A 21,691-nucleotide genomic window follows, 5' to 3' on the forward strand; every position below is an offset into this window, starting at 1 on the left:
TAAACTAAAGTTACACATAAGTACAACATTCTGTAAAAAGGCTATAAATCCATGATGACCATAACATTGGTCTCTGATGTCAGAGCGATGCAAAACACATACCAACTCCAGTGTAGTGCAGAATTCTACATTTATTAGAAATTTTTTCAAACACCATTTTACAGACAGACTGCAGATGTAAAAGCACAACAAAAAAATTTGGAGGGAATAATTTATTGATAACTGATTGAAGGAAACATTTATTGAGTCATTGTTCAACATATAGGGAAAGATATATGAAACAAATTGATAGTGACTTTTGTTGATCTGTGTCCCGTTTACATGAACATGTTCCCTATATTGGATAAACTTATTATGATACTCTTGGTAGACTTGTTGAAGGGCAACAGCAGCCATTTTGGGGTCAAGTCAAGCTGGCTGTTAGAGTGCTTGAAGATGCAGTATCATTGCAGATCCAAAATGTCAGCTGCAGTGCTGAAGTTTCAAACATACACCGCAGATGTGTGGCATAACAGCAATGCACACAAGCTCTGCACCTACTGAATTCTCTAAAATGTACAAACAAGGTTTTGTGTCATCTCTCATCTAGTCTGTTTGAGCTTTAAATCTCAACCATGAATAAAAGAGACAGGAGAAAAACAAAAATAACCTCAGGTACTATTTTTTTTAAACATTTCCCCCATAAAATTGACTTCCACGTGACTTCTCTTGTTTTACTTTCAAAAATCTATTATGTATTTGTTATATTAACTTAAATACAATAAAACATTATTTTTACATATATATTCATTATTTTCAAATATGTCTGACCATAAAATGCTAAGTTTTTTGATTGTTTTCATTTCATGATATACTGAAACACTCAGCAGTAACTTCCATGGTGCATCATGACGTGGTAGTAATACCATTTTATACATTCAGTGGGGTCTTTGCCCTTGCTTTCAAAGTGAGGTCAAAGAAGGAAGAGAGAGGAGGGAAAGAACTGATGAGCGAGTCAAAAAAGAGAAGACTAGTCTGGCATGAAAAAAACCCAACTTCCATTCTCTCTCCCTGATAACAAAACGTGTGATGCCTCCTCCACTCCTCCTCCCATCCCCACACTCAAACCCTCCTACCTACCCAGCATTACCCAGCAGTCAAACTCATTCATCACGCTCGCCGTGCTTCTACGCTAGCTATGTTCCCCTTCGTCTTCCTCATCACTCCCTCTTTCTTCCTCCTCCTCAAGCTCCGCTGCGGAGGCTGGGCGGGCCAGCTCAGTTCCAGACCTTCAGGAAGCTGTCCCAGGATCCAGTGCTGACACACATGCCGTCACTAGGGATACCAGTGCAGCTCACTCTGTTGTCATGTCCGGCCAGCACACCTGAGAGGGGAGGATGAGGGGAGAGAGTTTAGAGTTGCTCAGTGACTGAGGAAGCCGACATACTCCAATGCAATCATTGCACAGTATGTCGGCATCCTATGAAAAAAGGAGATCAAATGTTCCTGCATTTTAAGCTCCAGCTTTGTTGAGGTGTCTTTGTCCTTCAGCTTTCAAAAATGTGTCCGTCCACTATTATGTAGACCTCTCTTAAACTCACTCTGTGGTCATCCACTGTTCTTGAAACCTGCAACCCACTGAGTCTTAGTTCATTCTCAAGTTGGGCAATGGGACTCCAAGGATAAAATGGCTGAGCCATAATATTATAGTACATTCTCTCTCCCTTTCCATATTTGCCTTTGCCTAAATATATTTCTTGACCCTTCCATCCCAGATTGTCACTGCTGATACCTCTCTCACACACTCTTGTCCCTTCAAATATTGAATTTGTCCGTCGTACCTATAGAAGTGTCTAATTTGTTTTTCTTTTCCACTCACCAATTTTCTCGCCCTTGAGAGAATCCCATATGTTGCAGTTGAAATCATCATAGCCGGCAAAGAGAAGGCGTCCAGACAGGGACAGAGAAAGTGATGTCACACCAGCGGTTGGTTGGGCGTTCTGGTAAACCATGATTTCCTGGTCTGCACGGATGTCAAACATCCTCAGGGTGCAGTCGTCCGAGCCAGTGATAAAAGCTTTTTCATTTGGCATCCACTACAGAGATAAGAGAGCAGGTATGAATGCCCAGAGGTCAGAGTGCTGTTACACTGTGCACAATAAATGTTTGTGCTTGATAGCAAAATCAATGAAAGAATGGCTGCCATGTTAGGTCAGTTGGGTTAAGGTAAAAGGAGATTTCCTTTCCTGTATCTCAAGTGGAAGAACAATGCAAACGTAACCAGGGAACATGCAAACAAATAAACATCAAGCTCAAGCTGCTTTTGACACATGTTATGTGAAATTCAATAACACTGCAACTTCATAGCTAAATTCTCAAGCTCTGTTTTGAAAAATGCAACAATGTGAAACTCAATAACAATGTAAATCTAGAGTTTGATTGTCAAGATAGTCAACCAGTTCACAGCTTGCCTATGACCAAACACCAGTGGTCCGTGTTGTGAATGCTCCTTACCGAAATGGCATTGATGTCACCTGTGTGACCGATGAAGGTCTGCTTGCACTGGCCATCCCTGATGTCCCAGAGCTTGGCCGAGGAGTCACATGCCCCAGAGAGGAATGTAGTCTGGTCTTGTGTCATTGCCAGGCACATGCAGTCCCCCACATGGTTCAGGAATGATTGCTTCTGTTTACCAGTCTCAATGTCCCAAAGACCACTGGAGAAGAGAGAGCAATTTAGAGATTGATAGAAGGCTTTTTGTTTTACTCAAGTTCAAGTATTTATTTGTCAGATGCACAGAAAAACACAGAGTCAGACTGGGCATTGAAATTCTTAGGACAAGACAACGCCAACCTACCATAGCATAACATAAAATAACATAATAAATAATACTCTGAACATAAATTGCACATATAATAAACATATTATACTGGATGAAGGATGAGAAGATTGTGCAAGTGCGAATATGTCATTCATAAATTAAACGGTAATAGGTCTAGGTAATAAAGATTTTACGTAGTGTGCCATACCAGGTCTGGTCACCAGAGGCAGTGAGAATTTCAGTCTCACTCAGGAAACGGGAACTGGCCACATAACCTAAGATGGTTGATAGGCAAAAGGGAAAATCAGTCACATTGGAGAGGTGAGCGTTACTATGGCAACAGCAATGGGGACAGTGTGAGAGAGATGGGCACATTAAGAAATGTTACTTCACACTGCAGATTTCAGAATGACTGAGCTATCCACAAACAACTCTATGCCCATCAGTGTGATCATATTTTGCACTACCTGTGGCTAACTGTAGTCTGTCTTTTTTTACAGATAAAACAACTCTGTTGAGGATAATTTGAATCAACTGACCTTAAATTACATTCAATTCACCATTACTGAAGAGAAGAAGGGAACTTGGGACATACGTTTATTTAGCCATTAAAAAGTATTTATTGAATGATCTGTATCTCTCTAAGCTGTAAGACTACTGTCAAATCCTTTGTATCAATCTGTTTGGGTTATCAACAAGAGCGCAAAGCTAGTTACTCTGCCCCTTACCATCATGGCCATCAATTTCTCTCAAGGTCTTTGGCTTTTCTGCTGCAATGTTGACGATAGTGCACATATTGTCAAGACCACCACTGGCCACCAGACCCGCAGAGGGAGAGAATGAGACAGTCATCACCCATGCAGACTTGAGGGGCACGCAATTAGCCTGGGGATGGAAAGGAGAAATTCTAGTTATATTTCCATAAATCTTACTAACCCATATGGATCACCCACTGCTCACAAGTTTGAACACGTCATTAACAGTCCATGTGAAAACTTTCAATGTATTCCATTATAGTAGTGCTATACGGTCCTCTCACCAGATTCCCAGCATGGGTATCCCAGACGAGCAGCTTGCCATCCTGGGAACCACTGACCATTAACCTACAATAGACAGGTAAAGAAATCAGCGTTATCTCATTCATAGTATATTGAATAATATGAGCATGTTTTATAAATATGTAAAATGCCACTTGCTGTTGCAGGATATTTTTACAGGATATTGCAGCCATTGTACATTGTATTGTTGATATTGTAAATGATATGCATGGATGTGTTGTAGTTTATGTTTAATTAACTTAAATTCAAAAGAATGAAAAAAGAATGGTAAATAATACATTCAAGGACCTTGAGAGAACTACACGTACAAGATGTTGTCCATATGAAATTTTTCATCTTATTTAGTGATGATTTGTGTCATAAAATCACTTCCTGTGAGTTATTATAGTGACAGTACCTTAATGTGCCACTTGGTGGCGCCTATGTTCCTCTAGCACTGTGCTAAAAAAGCCAGTATCTATCAATACATTTGAAACCTTACTGGTGCCTTTGACCTTTTTTAGCATGTTTTCATTGAATTGAGGTTTACAGATCTTGTATACATCATAATGCGTGACTAAATGACCGAACATTTCTCCTTTTCTCCTTCAAATCACAGGCTAGTGAAGCTATTCTGGGCCCCTGAGCCTGTTAATTGATCCAACTAAGCATTAAGGGGGATTCGTGATGTTCATAAGATAGTGTAAATGCCTGTAAGACAATTCCAACAAGGCCATAGCAGATTAGGCCTCTGACTTAAGCGTAGAAGACACTTAACCTTTGTGTCCTATGTAAATGCTTAGACTTTTCACCCTACCTTTGCTAGGCTTACAATAATATATGGCCTACATGACAACATGTGATGTATCAAAAATACAGTGTACATTTATGTAAAGTAGTGCTTGGGTATCTGTACATAGTTAAATATCCAGGCTGACATAACTTGAGTGAAAGCCCTGACACCCTGATTCCAAACATTTTGTGAGTTTTTATGTGTAACATGTAACCAGTTGGGTTGGTGAAGGCATTAATTCCTCCTCAAGAACGTGTGCATTGCTCCAGCAGGTAAATGGAAAAAACACCATGTGACGTTTATGCTGAGCTGTTCTAGCTACCCCTACTGTCCTGCTCCTTCACTGGCTGACTCACTTGTTGTCAAGGGCCCAGTAGAGAGCATAGATTTTGGCTGTGTGGCCCTTCAGGGTCCTTCTGGCTTTAGGTTGGATACGGGGAGCAGCGGCCACCCCAGAGGCAGCCGATTCCATGGTTGCATCGTTCACTGCCTTGCGGGCAGTCTGCAGGTGGAAGATGAATCAAAATGTTATAAATCTGTGATTTACACTAGATGGTTTAGAGTCACAAAGTAAATCAATACTGTAAACACATCCCATTAACTCCTTGACTCTGCTTGTTTTGTGAGTAATGTATAGATGCATTATATATATTATAAAGATATGGATTTTCTCAGAATGTTGAACCTGTGTGGGTGAGTGTCTCGAAAATGACTGCTGCTTACCTCAATCTGAGCTTTAAGGGTCTCAGCCTCCTTTTTCAAAACGTCCAACTCACCCATGGCGACGGTTTGCAGGGGATGTTACAGGCCAGAGGGAAACTAGACCACGCAAAAAAACAATAACAGAGGAGGAAATCAGAGATGAGTAGCCTCTAATTTTTTCTGCACTTCCATGCATCTTTCAATTCATGGTGACAAAGCGCATTATGTCCTACGCTCCTGCGCTGAGAAGATCCACCGAGTGGATTTAGCCTAATCTGAGCCACATCCTGCACGTCTAGTGAAAAGGAAGTATGCGATTGTCTGGTAAACCTGGTCGTAACTCCATAATCTGAAACTAGGCCTCCGTGCCGACCAATGATGTCATATCCTGGACGGTGAGAACATCTTGACCCCTTTTGCATACTGTGGTGTCATTTAACAGCCTTGGATATCCATCAAGATACATTGAGGATCCAGGAGCATGTTAACTACTGTCTTGACTTTGGCAACTAGTCTGGATTTAACTAAATCTGGATTTAGCAATATTTTCAGCTGCAGGTGGCATCTGAGAATGGTACACATATTTGATGGCGTCCCACAGAAACAAGTAAAGTCAACCAACATAACCTTTAGGGCATGCATGTATCAAGTTTTGTATCTCTACCAATAGGTTTTCAATAGAATTCACATTTTGTATCCCCACAATATTATTGGTGTTCTGGTCTGTAATTAAGGAGTAATTAAGGAGCAACTGTTTTCAAACAAATGACCTCTACGAGTGAGGATCAGAAGGCTTTGTGGAGCTTTACTTCAACATGAACACCAAATCTGACCTGGTCTCCGAGCCACTCATGACCACCTAAGAGTCAGGTAATCAGGTATAGCATCACACTAGTACATCAGAGATCCACTATGAGTCAAAGTTAAAGAAACAGGCCTGAGGAAAAGGCAATGAAGAAGAAGAAAAGTGACAAGAAATAGTCCAGAGGACAGGGGGGGAAAGAGCGGAAGTTGGAGAGTTAAGCCCACGGCAGGAGCTTGTAGGGTGGCTTTTCAAGTCAAATCTCCTATCATCCGATTACTATCCCATTGGATCAGACAAGGAGCGAAGGGCAGATAGAGAGAGGAAGAGAAATGTATTGAAGGACAAAAAGAAATGGCATTATAAGGCAATGAGAAGTTATGACAAAAAAAACTATATATGGTCAGGATTGATGTCAGAAACTGGCTGTGGGTTTGACAAATGGCCATAGTTTGAAAAATATACAAACCTCTTCCTCACGGTCAGTGTCTTGTCAATAGCCCTATTTAGATGTTTTGGTGCAGGTTGATCAAGTAAGATGTTTGATGCACTAATTGTGCATGTGGCTAAAATACAATGACTTTGGCCTGGCTGACAAATTAAAGTTAACTGATGTACACTGTAAATTGCAGTGGCCCAGACGAAAACCCCAAAACCTGCAGAACAAGGGGTTTGGTGTCTGTTGTTGGTTGTTTAAGCATTGCTTTAACTGCTTTAACTATTTGCTGTTGTTGGTTGTTTAGCATTACTAGTGAGTTGTAGTCTAAATGCTTTAGTAATGTTATCTCCAGAACGGTCAAAGAAAAAGTAGAAACATCTTGTCCTGCAAGCCTACTAAAAGCCAAAGTAAAAGCTCTCAACAATGTGGCATCCTTGCTTGCCTTTTTAAATCTTGCAATCTGTGCAAAATAGATTGCACAGATACTTCCATGTCTTCCATACATTGTGGTGACATCCCTGTTCTTGCAACTGCAAGTATTCTCAGCTTGGTTGATGTCACCTGCTATGTTTTGCCGTAAGTGCTCTAACAGGGTACACCTTCGTTGAAGCATTTCTGATGAAGACGAGTTAAACAGTCTCAAAGGCCTGCAGTCCAAATGAACGGTAGGATCCTCTATAGCATGCAACATGAGATCAGTCTTGAAGGATAAGAAGAAAATACTCACGTTGCTTTTTGCTGTGCAGCTCTTCTTTCTCTTCCTTTTTTCCTTTATTCCAATCCCTTTTTTCTTCTCGCTGGGTGTGTGTGTCCCCTTTTTTCTCTCGGCTGCTTGTGCACTCCTCAATCCACAGGACAGTCCTGCTACCCCTCTCTCTCTCTCACTCTCTTCCTCTCACGCTTTCTTCCCACCGACTGGCAGGAACTTACCTGTGAAAAACTCTCTCTTTCTCTCCCCCTTCCTCCCAGGGAACAGATGAGGATTGGAGGGGATGAAGGAGATCAGGGATGAAGGGATAAGCCCCAAAGATGGAAATAGAGGGCGAGAGAGAGAGAGAGACAGAGAGAGAGAGACGAAGAGCGAGAGGAGGAGCAGAGAGAGAGAGAGAAAGAGAGGAGGGGGAGGCAGAGAGCATGGCGAGGAGAGTCAGGTAAACCGATTGCAGAAGGAAAGCAGGTTATGGGGTCAAAAGACAGGAGCTACTGAAGAAACTAAAGGACGGCGCATACCTGAAGAATCCAGGTTTGAAAGAGAGACCAGGGCCCTTGGGGAGCAGGGAAAGGTGGTGGATAGATATACTGAAAGAAATAAGCAAGTCAGGAGGCTACTCACCACTAGATCAGTACAAGCACTCTAGAATGATTCCAATTCTCTGATTTTACAAATTATTATTTATTTACAATAAATAATTTGTTGCACTAGATCATCAGAATGACTTGTTTGGGTCAGAATGATTTTGATTAATTTTATTGCCACTTTGTATTTATTTCATGTTACAGTCAAGGTCAGTGTGCTACCGCTTCACAGAGGTACCCAGAGGAATCATTTACACGTGTATTTACCTCACATCCACGCATCTGGGTGCAACATGGCAGCGATGACGCCACACTTTGGAGAGATTAGTGTTTGTGTGGCCTTGAGAATGTAGAATTTTATTCGGGGTGGTTTCACGGGGTTCGGGGGTGAGCATTTGAATTAGTTTGTCAGACCTAATGGGTTGAGCCCAGTTAATCACGATCTAATTGGATGTCCGTGGAATCTGCAATCTCGTTAAGGACTTAGTGCAGCCCAATCCGAACATGCGTCACGGGTGACACAGAGAAAAAGAGGGACGGGATGGAGAGTGGGAACGGTGGAGGTTGAGAGAGAAAGAGAGGGGTGTTGAGAGGGGTGTCGAGTTGGTTCTTTTTCCACTTGCCACTTGGGTGCCACTGCCCTGATTCCACCAGGGAAAGACGCGCTCTCGCCTCTGTTGGCACAGGCCTGGAGCATCGGACACCCTGTGATCATAATCTTACTAATGGCTCAAGGCATCAGATCCCACTGATCTGCACACCGGGGTGGAGTTTGTTTGGTTGGAGAGGGACTCGGGTGGCAAGAGGAGGGTGTTGATGATTGAGGAGGGAAAACGGCTGAGGAGGAGATTCTGGTTCGGACTGGGTTCTAAAGGGAGTGGTTCCCAGTGGGGCCCAGTCTCTGCAGTAACACTCAAGATTTTTCCCCCATGTCTGCACACACACATAATCACAAATTTGACAGCTATATAACATCTCATGTCATTGGGTGTAATGATCCATAAACACCCATAAACACTCCTGTCATACAATAACAGTCATTACCAAAAATATTGGCAAATATTGGTGTTTAAATAATGAACCCCAGTGCAGAAATTGTGAAAAAAGTGTAGTACCCACATATAAATGCTGTGTTTTGCAATGGCAGAAAAGCCTGAATAAAGCCTTGTCATTGATTTAATTGGTTGGGATGTTGAACTAGTTCCCAGTTGGAACTGGGAATCTGTAGCTGAAATCTTGAAGCTTGAAGCAGTATACACAATACAGATGGGCCAAAGATACTGCCAATGTTATCAGTGTCTAATGCAGTGTCTTTACAAGCGTTCACATTTCCTGATGATATAATGTCTGTGAAACACGCTGTGTAATATTGACAGGAAAAGGAAGTGTGAGCCAAAATATTTTGCCATGTTTTATTAGTGACTGGATTCAAAATGGTCACTTTTATTTTTGCTGGATGAGTAGTCATGGTAGCTGTGATATATGAGTTAGTCCTACCTCCCACATGTCTGCCATAACATGTTCATTACAAGGTTACGCCAGCCTTGTGACAGAGGGTTCCAAGTTAAGTAGGATCTAATGTACCTCTTATCAAGGTTAGCTGACCACCATGTGTCATTGGGTTGTCTCCTTCAGTGATTGACAATATAGTAAACAAATACTGTGATTTTTGTTTTCACACCCCCATCTGGCGGGGAATAAAGCCCACAGTTAAACCCACACTCACACACACACACACACGCCCGACACCAACTGGGCTCACAGTCGGATCTTTGGTGTAAACAGCCCAATCCTTTTATCTGGTTTAAGAGACCTGCCTGGGTTCCCATAAAGAACACTGGCAATACCATGCAGTCACACACACACACACACACACACCGACATGACACTGTACATACATGTCACCATGGGTTACTTTGCCCTCTCCTAATACTAATCTGCAGAGAATTAGGTGTTTAAAAGCTAGAATGGGACACTTTTTTCATTTACATGGTCGCATGGTCCCAACCTTCCTTGTACACTGGTTCAAGATACTTTCACATCTTCCTTGAAAGGGGGCATTTCTATGACTGACTTCTGTGTGAATCCTTCCGATGATTTTGCATCCATCACTGCATTGAAAGTTGCACATTTTGTGTAAAAGCAACTTTCTGCAAGCAAGCCTGACAAAAGTTTCCAGTAGGCAGAAAGAGAATGTAGAATGTGAAAAAAATGTTGGTTTCCACTTTTGGAAGACAATACAATAAAATAAAGGACTGAAACTGATTTTTTTTTTTTGTATTTGTTAAGGAACCTTTTGGAATATTATATAGATGTAGTCCACAGAGTTTCAGAGATTCAGTCTAGGAGTCTGGTTGTTCACATGGTTAAACTGTGAGTCAAAAATTGCGCTTTCCAAATTTGGTAACTTCTCTACACATATTGAAAAGGAACTACTAAAAGTGGATGGCAGTGATGACCCGCACGTGAGCCAGTCATGTGTGGAAATGATACATTGGAGAAGTATGTCATGTGAAGACATCCAGGGAAGCTTGCAATCATATCTTATTCTCCTTCCTGGAATTACCTTAAGACACAGTTCAGACATATCAGTACCTCAAGGGGCTGTTAGCCGTTTAGCACTCTCTCTCTCTCTCTTCCTCTCTCTCTTCCTCTCTTTCTCTCTCTCTCTCTGTCTCTCTTCTCTAAATCCTGCTTAATACGAACTGACAGAAGAAGGCCTCAGGACTTCCTGATGTGTTCCGTGGTAACAAGCTCAAGAGGCGAGAGGGTGAGAACGAGAAGACACACCTTGCTCTCCAAACTCAAACTCATTCACCCTCTGTTTGATCTCCTCAACAGGACCTCCCCCTTTCCACGACTAGTCTAACAGGACTCAGCTTGAAAGTGCCACATTCAAACCATGTCTTGAAAAAGATGAACATGCAACACAAACCCTTCCCTCGGGATGAAATGAAGAAATATTTTTAATAGTTGGTGAACATGAAGTTTACATGGCATTATTTAGGGAGTCTGTGATAAAGTGGGTGTGGTGCCAAACAGGTAACATGCTCCGGTTGAGGGAAAGTCAGTTAGTGGGGGTTAGATCTAATTGGCCGTGGGGTAAACCAAACAAAAGATAGATGGGTGTGACTAAATTACTTTTAAAAGAAAAACGCGCCATTCATACAATGGAAATAGTTGCACTTTTTTCTGCAACATAATCCTAACTATTAATAATCCTAACTATTAATGGCTGACTAAGGTTGTCATGCTTGTTTATTAAAAACGTATCAAGGTGTGCATGTTGAAGAGTACAGCTGTCTAAAGCTGTTGGTCCTGTTGAATCAACAAAAAGTACTTCTCATACTGAGGGAGAATTCACTTTAGTATTTTGATATAAGATTTATCCACTATCCATCACCGCTTGCGGATATTTGTGGAAGACCGGACAGGTTTTCTTTTGCCTATTAACAGAATTCCCTCATCAGGAATTCTACGCTTTAAATTAGGCCACTGGTACTCATCAAAAGTGCCCTACTGCAGATGGATCTACAGGGAACCATACGTCGTTATATAACAGTTGCTCTAGTTCATTTGTTTACACTGGTGGCAGGAACCATGGCAGGAATTAATGCACAAGTGGATCAGTGAGTGTCAAGGTCACCAATTGGGTGCGAGAAAGCTTAAAGAGCCAATCAAGCACAAAGGACGTCCTGCGAGCCGAGGTTCTGGGAGGTCCAACGATTCTGTAGGTGACCAGCGTGACGTGTGTCCATCTTCTAACAGGCCTCGGAGTCATCACACACACAAAGCAGAACAAACAAGGGCTGAGGTGTCCACCGGTGCCAGTGTAGGGTTAAGATCAGTGCATTAGAAAATCCACCAAGCTAATGACATTCTCAATGACGAGAGTTCCTTCTGGCACCACTGGGTTCATTTTGATTCTAGGAATATACGTTAGCGTGGAGAGCCACCCTGACTGGCTGGTGTCTGTTGAGCAATTTGGAGGTTATTTGACATTCTGGCGCGGATAGGACTAACAAGTCAAATAAATGACTGTACCCTTTAATAACATGACCTATTTTTCTTCACATACTGAAGTGGCCTACTTACGCTTTCGCAGAAAAACCAGACACCAGAAATTACTTGAACTTTAGGGAAGTTCAGTCTTGCTGGAAGAAATGAGGCCAAGGAATATCTCTCACCGGTTGTTGTTTTCTTCAGATCTAAAATGACTGGCAAACACATAACACAACACATAACAGCATATGCACAATCTTATGAATCAAAATGGTCTCACCATTTGTTGGCTTTAACATGACCATTCCATACTTCTCTTGCATAAGATTAAACTGCCACAATTAGCAGTTCTATGTGAGTGAGTCATTTAACACAGCCAAGGTGAGGCAGTCACATCCTCATCAAGTAAATAGCTACTTGCCTAGACAAGTGCTGCCCCCTGCAGGATAAAGGTTTTAATATGATCCTAAATCTAACATATAATGAAGGTCATTTAAATGTTTAGTAACAACACGTGGGTTTTTGTTATCATATTTCATGCTTTATTTTTCAGTTGCATTTCATTTAGAAGATGTTTTTATCCTAAGAGCAGGTACACATCATTTTATATCTGGTAATCAAACCTTCTACCTTGTTATAGTTCTGCTAATATCTCTAAAGCTGTTAAAGATAGGAATTTCATGTCAATTCAACATCAATCAACTCTTCACATCTCAATTCTTTTTTTTTTTGCTATTGAAATAAATCAATAATAGCAACATTTGTTTTTTAATCATTACATTGTCAAACATGGTTACTTCAAAACAACAACGAAAAAATATTTACAGGTTATATACAATTTCTCTCTCTCCCGGGAAAAATACAAACTAGCGTCTTCAGGGAAGGGAAGCATTCCTCGGATCTGAGAGAACAGCCATTTCCCATTTTATCTTCTCATTTTTGTAACATTGGCTCTCACAAACAGTGGTTATTTAGTCTGTCCACCACAGCAGCTGGCCCTCCCCCTATGCACCAGCGGGTGGCATCTCCAATTCACACACAAAACGCCAGTGCATTTCGCAGGGCGCGTCGTACCAGCTCTTCGTTGGAATGCGACTGAGCACCTGCGTCTTCACGATGTAGCCACAGTCCTCGTCAATGTGGTTGTTGGGCTCCCCTTCCTCCCAGAAACTGTGCAAACGTACCAAAGTACCAAAAGGTTCACAGAAGTCAGAAGAAAAAAGGAAAAAGTTGTGCGGCTGATTTTACTTGCTGACTTTGCATGCTGCTTGTACACACTGCAAGTACACCACACTAGTAGAAACTAGCTAGAAACCATAATGCTGAAGTGTGCAAGAAAGATACATTGATGAGAATTTGTTTTTAAAGGGAACAAAAAAAGGGAAGTGATTGTGTGGAGCGACAAGAGACAAAAAAGGAGAAATATTTGGAAAGACATACAGTCCCGCTCAGCAGTATTGGCACCCCTAGTGAATATGAACAAACAGGGTATGAAAAAATATGTCTGTGCTGTTTATCCTCTTGGTGTTTCACTCAAAATATTCACAAAAATCTTACCTTTACATTGAAGTTAAATTATTGTAAGAGAAAACAACGGTTAAGATTAAATAAATATTTTTTACAAAAACATGTGTACCACTATTATTGGCACCCCTAGAAAAATGTTATAATTGAAATCTAACTGAAGTATATTTCCAGTCATGTTTTACATTTTTAAGTTCACCTGTTTAATTATGAACTCTTAAGAGGTTAACCATGACTTCCTGTTCCACTGATGTACAAATATGAGATGACACAGGCCAAATTCCATTAGTCATTCATCACAATGGAAAAGACCCAAGAACACAGTGACGATGTGCAATAAAAAGTTGTTGAGATGCACAAATCAAGAAATGGACACAAGAAAATCTCGTACCAGTTGAAAATACCCATTTCCACGATCATGGAAATAATAAAGAAGTTTAAAGCGTCAGGTGATGTTATGAATCAGCCTGAAAGACGACGTGTGTGTACATTGACCCCACGCACTGTGAGGAGGATGGTTCAACTGGCAAAATAATCTCCAAGGATGACAGCTGGAGAATTGCAGACATTAGTTGAGTCTTGGGGTTAGAAAGTCTCCAAAACTACCATCAGACGCCACCTACATCACCACAGGTTGTTTTGAAGGGTTGCCAGAAAAAAGCCTCTGCTGCCCATTAACAACAAACTAGAGTGCCTACAGTTTGCCAAATGGAAGTCAGACTTTCAATAGGACTGAGTTAAATGGTCAGATGAGACCAAAATAAAGCTTTTTGGCAAAAACAACAAAGGTGGGTTTGGCGTAGACAGAAAGATAGCCATACAGAAAAGCAACCCATACCTACTGTGAAGTATGGGGCCGATCTTTGATGTTGTGGGGCTGTTTTTCTTCTAAAGGCCCTGGACATCTTGTTAAGATACATGGTATCATGGACTCGATCAAATACCAGCAGATATTAAATGAAAACCTAACAGCCACCTCTAGTAAGCTTAAAATGGGCCATGGTTGGACCTTCCAGCAGGACAATGATCCGAAGCATACCTCAAAAGCAACACAAAAATGGTTCACCGGCCACAGAATAAAGGTTTTGCCATGGCCATCACAGTCCCCCGACCTAAACCCCAAAGAAAATCTGTGGGATGAGCTGAAGCCGAGTCTACAAGCGTTGACCTCAGAATCTGAAGGAACTGGAAAGATACTGTATGTAAGAATGGTGTCAGATCCCGTGCCATGTGTTCGCCAACCTTATCAGGCATTATAGGAGAAGACTCAGAGCTGTTATCTTGGCAAAGGGAGGCTGCACAAAACATTTAATTAAGGGGTGCCAATACATGTGCACACATGTTTTGAAGAATAATATTTATTTAATGTAAAAAAAAAAAAACTTTTTCTCTCAATTATTTTACCTCAATGAAAAGGTAAGATTTTTATGAATATTTTGAGTGGAAGACCAAGAGGATAAACAGCAAAGACATATTTTTTCATAGCCTGTTTGCTCATATTCACTAGGGGTGCCAATACTGCTGAGCGGGACAGTAAGTAAACTGATCAGGTTAACAGGAGAAAATTAGTTAGGTAGTAAGTAAGGAATCTGCAGTAAATGCGATAGAGTTATCAGTGGCGCTTCTAAGACGCTTTACTACATAGCACTGTTCATGATGTCTTCAAAACAACATTACTGTTGAGTCTAGCAGTGTTTTGTTTTTCGGATAGGGAAACTTCACACAGCCCCCCTGGAGTGAGGCTGTCAAGCTAAGAAGGCACCGGATGCCTAAAAGAGCCCGGGTGACGTAATGTTGATTCTTAAGTGACAGTTTCTATGCCAACGTTAGCATTACGTAAGCCGGTCACCGCGTACCCCGCATCTATATTGCTAATAGCAATTCCTCCTTTTGTGCGACAATATTAAGCGACTAAAAAGTAGCTGATGGCTTTCGAACAACTCTTGAGACTCTCTGACTGATAGCCAAAAAGTGTCGGGGTACAAAGTGTCCGTTTAGGCACAATATTAAGCGACTAAAAAGTTTTAGCTACACCTGCCTGATGGTATTCTGTAAGTTAGCAATGTCCGCTAGCATATCAAAGCTAGCAATCCCCCGTTATTCTTTAGTAAAATGTTGTGCAAACAATGCCCTGTTTTGTTCAAATGTAACTGTGGGTGCCGTCAGATATGTCTAAAAATCACAACACATTAAGGAGTGTCTTAATTTAAGCACAACAACAGATGAATAGCTTCAAGCTAACAAGACACTAGCACGAGCTAGCTAGCTGATGGAATGTGCTTACTTTGATACATACATTTGATTTATATAAACTAGCGAATCAACAACTTTCCTACCAAAGTCAAACATCAAGTACATGGTTGTTTTGGTTGGTTTATTGTAGGTCAAATACAAGCAAGCCGGTCTCAGGTAGCGAAGTTCAATGCAATATCCTCTGAAGTAAATCGCGTTATGAGCGATAAAGACCCGGGTGACGTATTGACGTTGGCATAGCAACTGTCACTCAAGAGTTACATTACATCACCCGGGCTCTTTTAGGCATCCGGTGCCTTTTTAGCTTGACAAGGCCATGAATGAATGAATGAATGAATGAATGACTGTCTGTCTGTCTGTCTGTCTGTCTGTCTGTCTGTCTGTCTGTCTGTCTGTCTGTCTGTCTGTCTGTCTGTCTGTCTGTCTGTCTGTCTGTCCCTCTCTCTCTCTCTCACACACACACACACACACACACACACACACACACACCTTTCAATCATTTTAAGTACTGTGACACAAATTATTCATGATAACAAGATGAACACCTACACAGAAGAAAGGCATGTATGTGTGTGTTTGTGTGTGTGTGTGTGTGTGTGAACCTGTGCACCCACTTACTTGTCAACCAGTTCTGTTCCATCTACCCAGTGCCATGTCCCTTCTGCCTTCTCGTCAGTGATTCCGAACCAGTAGGCATTCCAGTGCCCCCGAGCCAGCTGATTCCAAATAAACGTCTACAGCAAGGCACAGAAAATAAATGGGGGTTGTAATTTAATATTTTACTTATCAAATTCTCTGACCTAATGCCAAAGCTTAATGGAATGGGGCAGAATGTGAGAGCGTTAATCAATGAAATGGCTCTGGGATCTGTAAGCATGGCAACACCCGGCTGTGAAAAACAACCTGTTTGAAGATCACATCCCCAGATATCTCTCAAGTTCATCTCTTTAAGGTTAAGATCTGACACTTATATCTTCATATAAAACTAATATTGAACTAAAACACATAGTAACAATTGCCATCATGTTCTGTATCTCCCTTACTCACTCTGCCCAACACCTTTGAGACACAAAGAAAAACTGACTAGGCCTCACAAGACCAGGAACTGTAAGTGGGAATGTGAGTGGAAACCCAGTTCATGCCATTTGGTGTAGTTGCCCACTTGCCAGTAAAGAGACAAGTGAACATGAGTATCGTTGTCCATTTGTGCCAGTTTAACATATTCATATTTTCTCTCTCTCTCTCTTTATGCCTCTTTCTGTCTCCCCCCCTGTCTCTCCCTCACCTGTTCTTCTGCGGTTTGGATAATAGCCAAGTGTCCCCCTCTCCTCGCGCAGAACTTCTGGCTGCCCTTCCAGTCCAGTGTGGTGGTGGAGATGTAGTAACAGCTGTCGGCAAACCTGAGCCAATCTGCTGGGCACCCACTGGGTGAACTTGGTAATGGGCTAGTTGGGGCCGGTGGCACAGTGGTCTCTAGGGCTGGGGAACAGGTGGCCTCTGGTGGGGGAAAGCACAGCTATCAATGTGAGAACCCCCTCATACAACCAAGACAGGAGCCAAACACCACAGACAAGCCAGAGAGAGAGAGAGCGAGAGAGAGAGAGAGAGAGAGCAAAGAGAGAGAGAGAGAGCAAAGAGAGAGAGCAAAATAATGACAGAAGACATGGTAACAAAATGGATAACTGACTGACTGACACTGGCACTGCGCTACAAATTAAATGCATTATTATTATTACAGCACCAGACTCAAAAACCACACACATCTCTCCAAAGTTATGTACCTATTGCAAACAAATGATAAACAAATGTTAGTGTCACAGGGATGTAATGGGGATAGATTCCAGAAACATGATGAGAGTATACAAGTGTCACAAATGTGGGAGAGAAAAAAAAGGCCTTGCTGACTTGCTGGTGACCATTTGTGATCCCAAACACATTCTGTTTAAATAGTTTAGCTACTGGCTTTGGTGGACATTCTATGGATGGAAGTGTTTTGACATGTAGATTAGAGTTAGATAGCTTTTGTATACCCACATATTTTGTCTCCGTAAAGAACTTAGCTGAAAGTACTTGGCCTGGAAGAAATTAATTAATTAATTAATTAATATCCTCTTGCCCAATTGTAAACATAAGGAAGGCTTTACTCGCATGCACACAGGAACTCTTCATTTCCTTAATTTAAATTTCCTCAGGAGGAATCCATCATTCCATCATTTTTTCTCTCCTTCACACACACCCAAACACATCCAGCCAGTCCCACGTGAGAGTGTGTATTTGTGCGATTCTGTGTGTGTGTGTGTGAGAAGAAAAGAAAGAGCGAGAAAGAGAGAGCGAGAGAGATGGCTCCTACTACCCTGAAGACAGTGTGTTCTAGAGGACAAGCTAGCCTAACCTATGCCCTACTTTGAGGGGATCTTGGAGGACTAAGGCCTAACTAACACCAGGTGACGGAGTTATTCCTTATACTGAGAGGAAGTCCGTTTTACACACTACAGGAAAGGGCCATACATCACAGGGCCCACAAAAATAACTGGGCTTACTTATGAAAGGCAACACCACAGATTTCTTTCACACTTTACCTACAATGAAACCCCAAACAGTTTCAAATCAAAGACATGATGATGTCAAATGATCATGTCAAAATGAAAGAGGGCTTCCACAGCACTCCTACCCTGAACCTTCACCCTTTCTTGCAGGGCATTTCTCTCCGTCTCCAGTTGCCGCTTCTCTTTCTCCAGTCTCTTGATTTGCTCGGCCAGATCCGTGACGTTCACAGGTAGAGTCTGCCTCTGGGTCTGAGCAGAGGCAGATGAATTCGGGGAAAGTGAGGATGTAACGTCAGAGACACTCCTTCCTACAGTGTCGGGCACAGACAGACGCAGATATTCCGATAACAATGTTAGTTTGACTTTGACTTCGATGCTCAGGGACAAAAAAAAAAGGTGAGTCATGTTATGCAGCTGTAGCTATAATCCTGAACTTTGAAACAAGATGTCCTCATCTGCTCCCAGAGGGCCTGTTTCCCAATCAGCAGGAGGAAAAACAAACAGCTGCTCTGTTTTCCAACAGCCTAACATCATTGCTTCAACAAAACCACACATTTATAAACAAAGGAGTAAAAACATGCACTTTAAGGAAGTGTTTTAGAGGGAGAGGGGTGTCTGTGTGTGTGTGGGGGGGGGGGGGGAATAACAGACTGGACAGACTGGTCAGAATGGAAAAATTGTATGAATACTGACTCTGTAATGGCCCCGAGAGCACAGACAACCACCCTGATGTCCAGTGCTATTGGACTATGAACCATGGGCAGCCTATCCAGTGTTTGCTCAGGGGCCAGGGGCTGAAATTCTGATCTAGACCAAGTCACTAGTGCTTAAACGTGTTTTACAAGAAGCACTTTTCTTAAATTTGCCTCTAAAGCTGTAAAGATACTATAAGATGTAACGAAACTGTAGAAAATTACCAATGTCATTTCTACTGAAACTCTTACTTAAACTACAGAAACTGAAGAAACTTAATGACTTATAATATCATTATGAACCTGGCAGTGGCAAATACAAGCGGTTTACTTTGACGCAGATGCTTGCTCATGACATTTTATAGCAGTTTTGCCGATCCCCAAGTTCCCCAAAAATACCCACATTTCCCTTTAAGTCTGTGATTTACATGCCATGAAGACAGTGATACCAGGCCACAGTGGAGCAACCTCCACTGAAGATCACCTGATCTTCTGGACAATTTTAGACTTGTAAGCCTCAATGAGGCTGCCTCCATGATCTGAGAAATGGGTCCTCCACCTCATGTCTGGCTGTCCTTTCAGATGTGAAAGGGGTGTTTTTTTATGCAAAGACAGAAAGCAACGCCTTCTTCCAGCGGAGTAATAACGATTTGACGGGCCCGAGTGCAAACCACCCATCGGAGGCCCCGTTACCGTCGTATCGTCAGGTGAAACTAATGATTTTGCGACATTGAGAGGCACAGGCAAATGTACTTATAATGTACGAAACTGTGTATAATGGGCAGATGGGACAACACTTGGGAAAACATTTATACAACTTCTTCAGGGGGTTATCAAACATTATTGTGAATTACGAACATTTACATGGATTTATGGGAACAGCCGCTCGACCGTGCCTCGTCTGCTGCAATCAATTACAAAACAAACTTCCTCAAACAATATCATGTAGACCTATGCGCAAAGTAACTTATTCTTTTAACGACATTGAAGCGAAAAAATACATTTCAAGTACCATTAGGCATATAAAAAAAACATAACATGCATGACGTTTAGAATGGCATCCTACGAGCCTTGCGTTGAGCAAAATGATCAACAATTTCAGAAATGTTCAACTCCCTGGCCCGGATGCTTTCGATGGACATGGTAGCTAATCCACTCAGTATCTACTGCCCAATACTGCTCTTAAGTAGAGCGAGCAACCTGCCATGTCTTCTATGCTTTACACCCCAGTACCCTTCAACTCGCAGGAGATGATGAGCTGTTTGGAAAGGCAAAAGTTTTGTCTGACCACTATGACAGTGACATTGCGCCCACGTTTCCAGCGCAACTCCTATAGTATAGCTTTTAAAGCAGCAATTTCTCAGCAGTCATGAGTGCACACCTCACCGAATGCTGATCATGTAACCTAGTGGTTATCAACAATCTGAGTTTTTGCTATCTGTTGCACTCATGACTGCTGAGAAATCACTGCTTTAAAAGCAGGGCGTGAACTATAGGAGTTGCGCTGGAAACGTGGGCGCAATGTCCCTGTCATAGTGGTCAGACAAAAGCGGACCCCCTTTCGCCACGGGGCTCTTTTGCAGCTGCAGACCCTGCACTCCCTACAGTTACTCCACTGCCTTCTTCCCAATAGTGTTGACCATTAGCTCTGGTGCCCCACCCCTCAGTAAAAATAAGCACCCAGTGTAATCATCAAGAGAGGGAGAGAGCGAGAGAGACTTACGTTGTGAACTCATTACCACAAGGACCAAGAGCAGGACCAGACAGAGGCCAGTCAGGCATGCTGTGGCCAGTTTGTAAGGTTGCCTGGAGTTACCTTTTGCTGGAGAGACATGAACTGTAATGAACATCCATCCATACATACATCCATCCATACATACATAGAAAAAGAGAGAATTGTATTACTACATATTTTCAATTGAGTTTGCTGCAACAAGGTTCATGATAAAGGATAAAGAGTAAAAGTTTGCTTCATAAGAGGCTTCTGTTTTTCTCCTTTTTTATGGACTAACTACCTTTTTTTTATATAGTCATAAATACCACTGAAATGTGTAGTTCAGAAATGCATTTGAAAAACCAGAATGGTTGGCTAAGGACAGCATTTTCCTTGTACAAATAAACATCATGACATTTATGAAGGAAATAGCTTCTATTACTACTGTGTCAAAAGCGGTTGTCCATTACTACACAAATGTCAGCAGTGAGCACAAGTCTTATGTTGGACACAGTTTGCTTATAAACACACATTTGTTTTCCTGAAAATGTCAAGGCAGGCTCGAACAAGCAACAGGGCAAAACTCAAATAACTGGATCAAGGAGTTAAGGGAGAGGCGTGGAATCTAGCTTTCCATTCCAGATGTTTAAGTGGAAAAATACAACCGTGTGAAAACGTGTAAACATTTAGCTGCCAATCATACACTATGGTGCGTACAATAGCCTATGGTGAAATGTATGTGCGCTACCATATGCGAAATATGAACTATTTCTACACGAACAACATAACTTACCAACATGTCGTTCCCGTACATCTGGACTGTTCAGATCATCACAGGGGCTATCAGAGTCGATAAGTTTCGAGTACATCCCCTCGCAAAACGTTGTGCCATGTTCTGCCGTCATTGCTCCGTCTAGTTCGCCTCGGAGTCAAACAGATATCTTTGGGCATGTCATTTCAAACATTTTAAATAATTTCTCCCATGCGTGGGAGGCAAGGGAGGGCTCAACTTCAGACAGAATCAGGATTGGTTGAGATCGAAGCCCACGAAAAACGTGACGATTTCACGAGACATGCAAACATATTGCCCA

The 21,691-nt window shown here is 41.9% G+C and overlaps 2 protein-coding genes across 2 annotated transcripts; both read right to left on the reverse strand.

The window, feature by feature from the left end:
- Positions 1 to 1,256: 1,256 nt before the first annotated feature.
- On the reverse strand, positions 1,257 to 7,321 carry gnb3b (guanine nucleotide binding protein (G protein), beta polypeptide 3b; the record flags this gene model as incomplete). Its single annotated transcript, XM_080837193.1, has 9 exons — positions 7,301 to 7,321; positions 5,354 to 5,449; positions 4,987 to 5,132; positions 3,840 to 3,903; positions 3,529 to 3,685; positions 3,009 to 3,075; positions 2,494 to 2,695; positions 1,859 to 2,075; positions 1,257 to 1,363 (listed from the first exon to the last, which is right to left on the reverse strand). Exons 2-9 carry the CDS (start codon positions 5,408 to 5,410, stop codon positions 1,257 to 1,259), a joined length of 1,017 nt encoding a protein of 338 aa, XP_080693319.1. The 5' UTR covers positions 5,411 to 5,449; positions 7,301 to 7,321.
- A 5,166-nt stretch (positions 7,322 to 12,487) lies between these two features.
- On the reverse strand, positions 12,488 to 21,513 carry LOC308364172 (uncharacterized protein). Its single transcript, XM_080837192.1, has 6 exons — positions 21,394 to 21,513; positions 20,610 to 20,723; positions 18,320 to 18,502; positions 16,934 to 17,145; positions 16,267 to 16,382; positions 12,488 to 13,041 (listed from the first exon to the last, which is right to left on the reverse strand). Exons 1-6 carry the CDS (start codon positions 21,503 to 21,505, stop codon positions 12,876 to 12,878), a joined length of 903 nt encoding a protein of 300 aa, XP_080693318.1. The 5' UTR covers positions 21,506 to 21,513; the 3' UTR covers positions 12,488 to 12,875.
- Positions 21,514 to 21,691: the final 178 nt, after the last annotated feature.

This window comes from Sprattus sprattus (genome assembly GCF_963457725.1).
Source record: "Sprattus sprattus genome assembly, chromosome: 4".
NCBI classification, from domain to species: domain Eukaryota; kingdom Metazoa; phylum Chordata; class Actinopteri; order Clupeiformes; family Clupeidae; genus Sprattus; species Sprattus sprattus.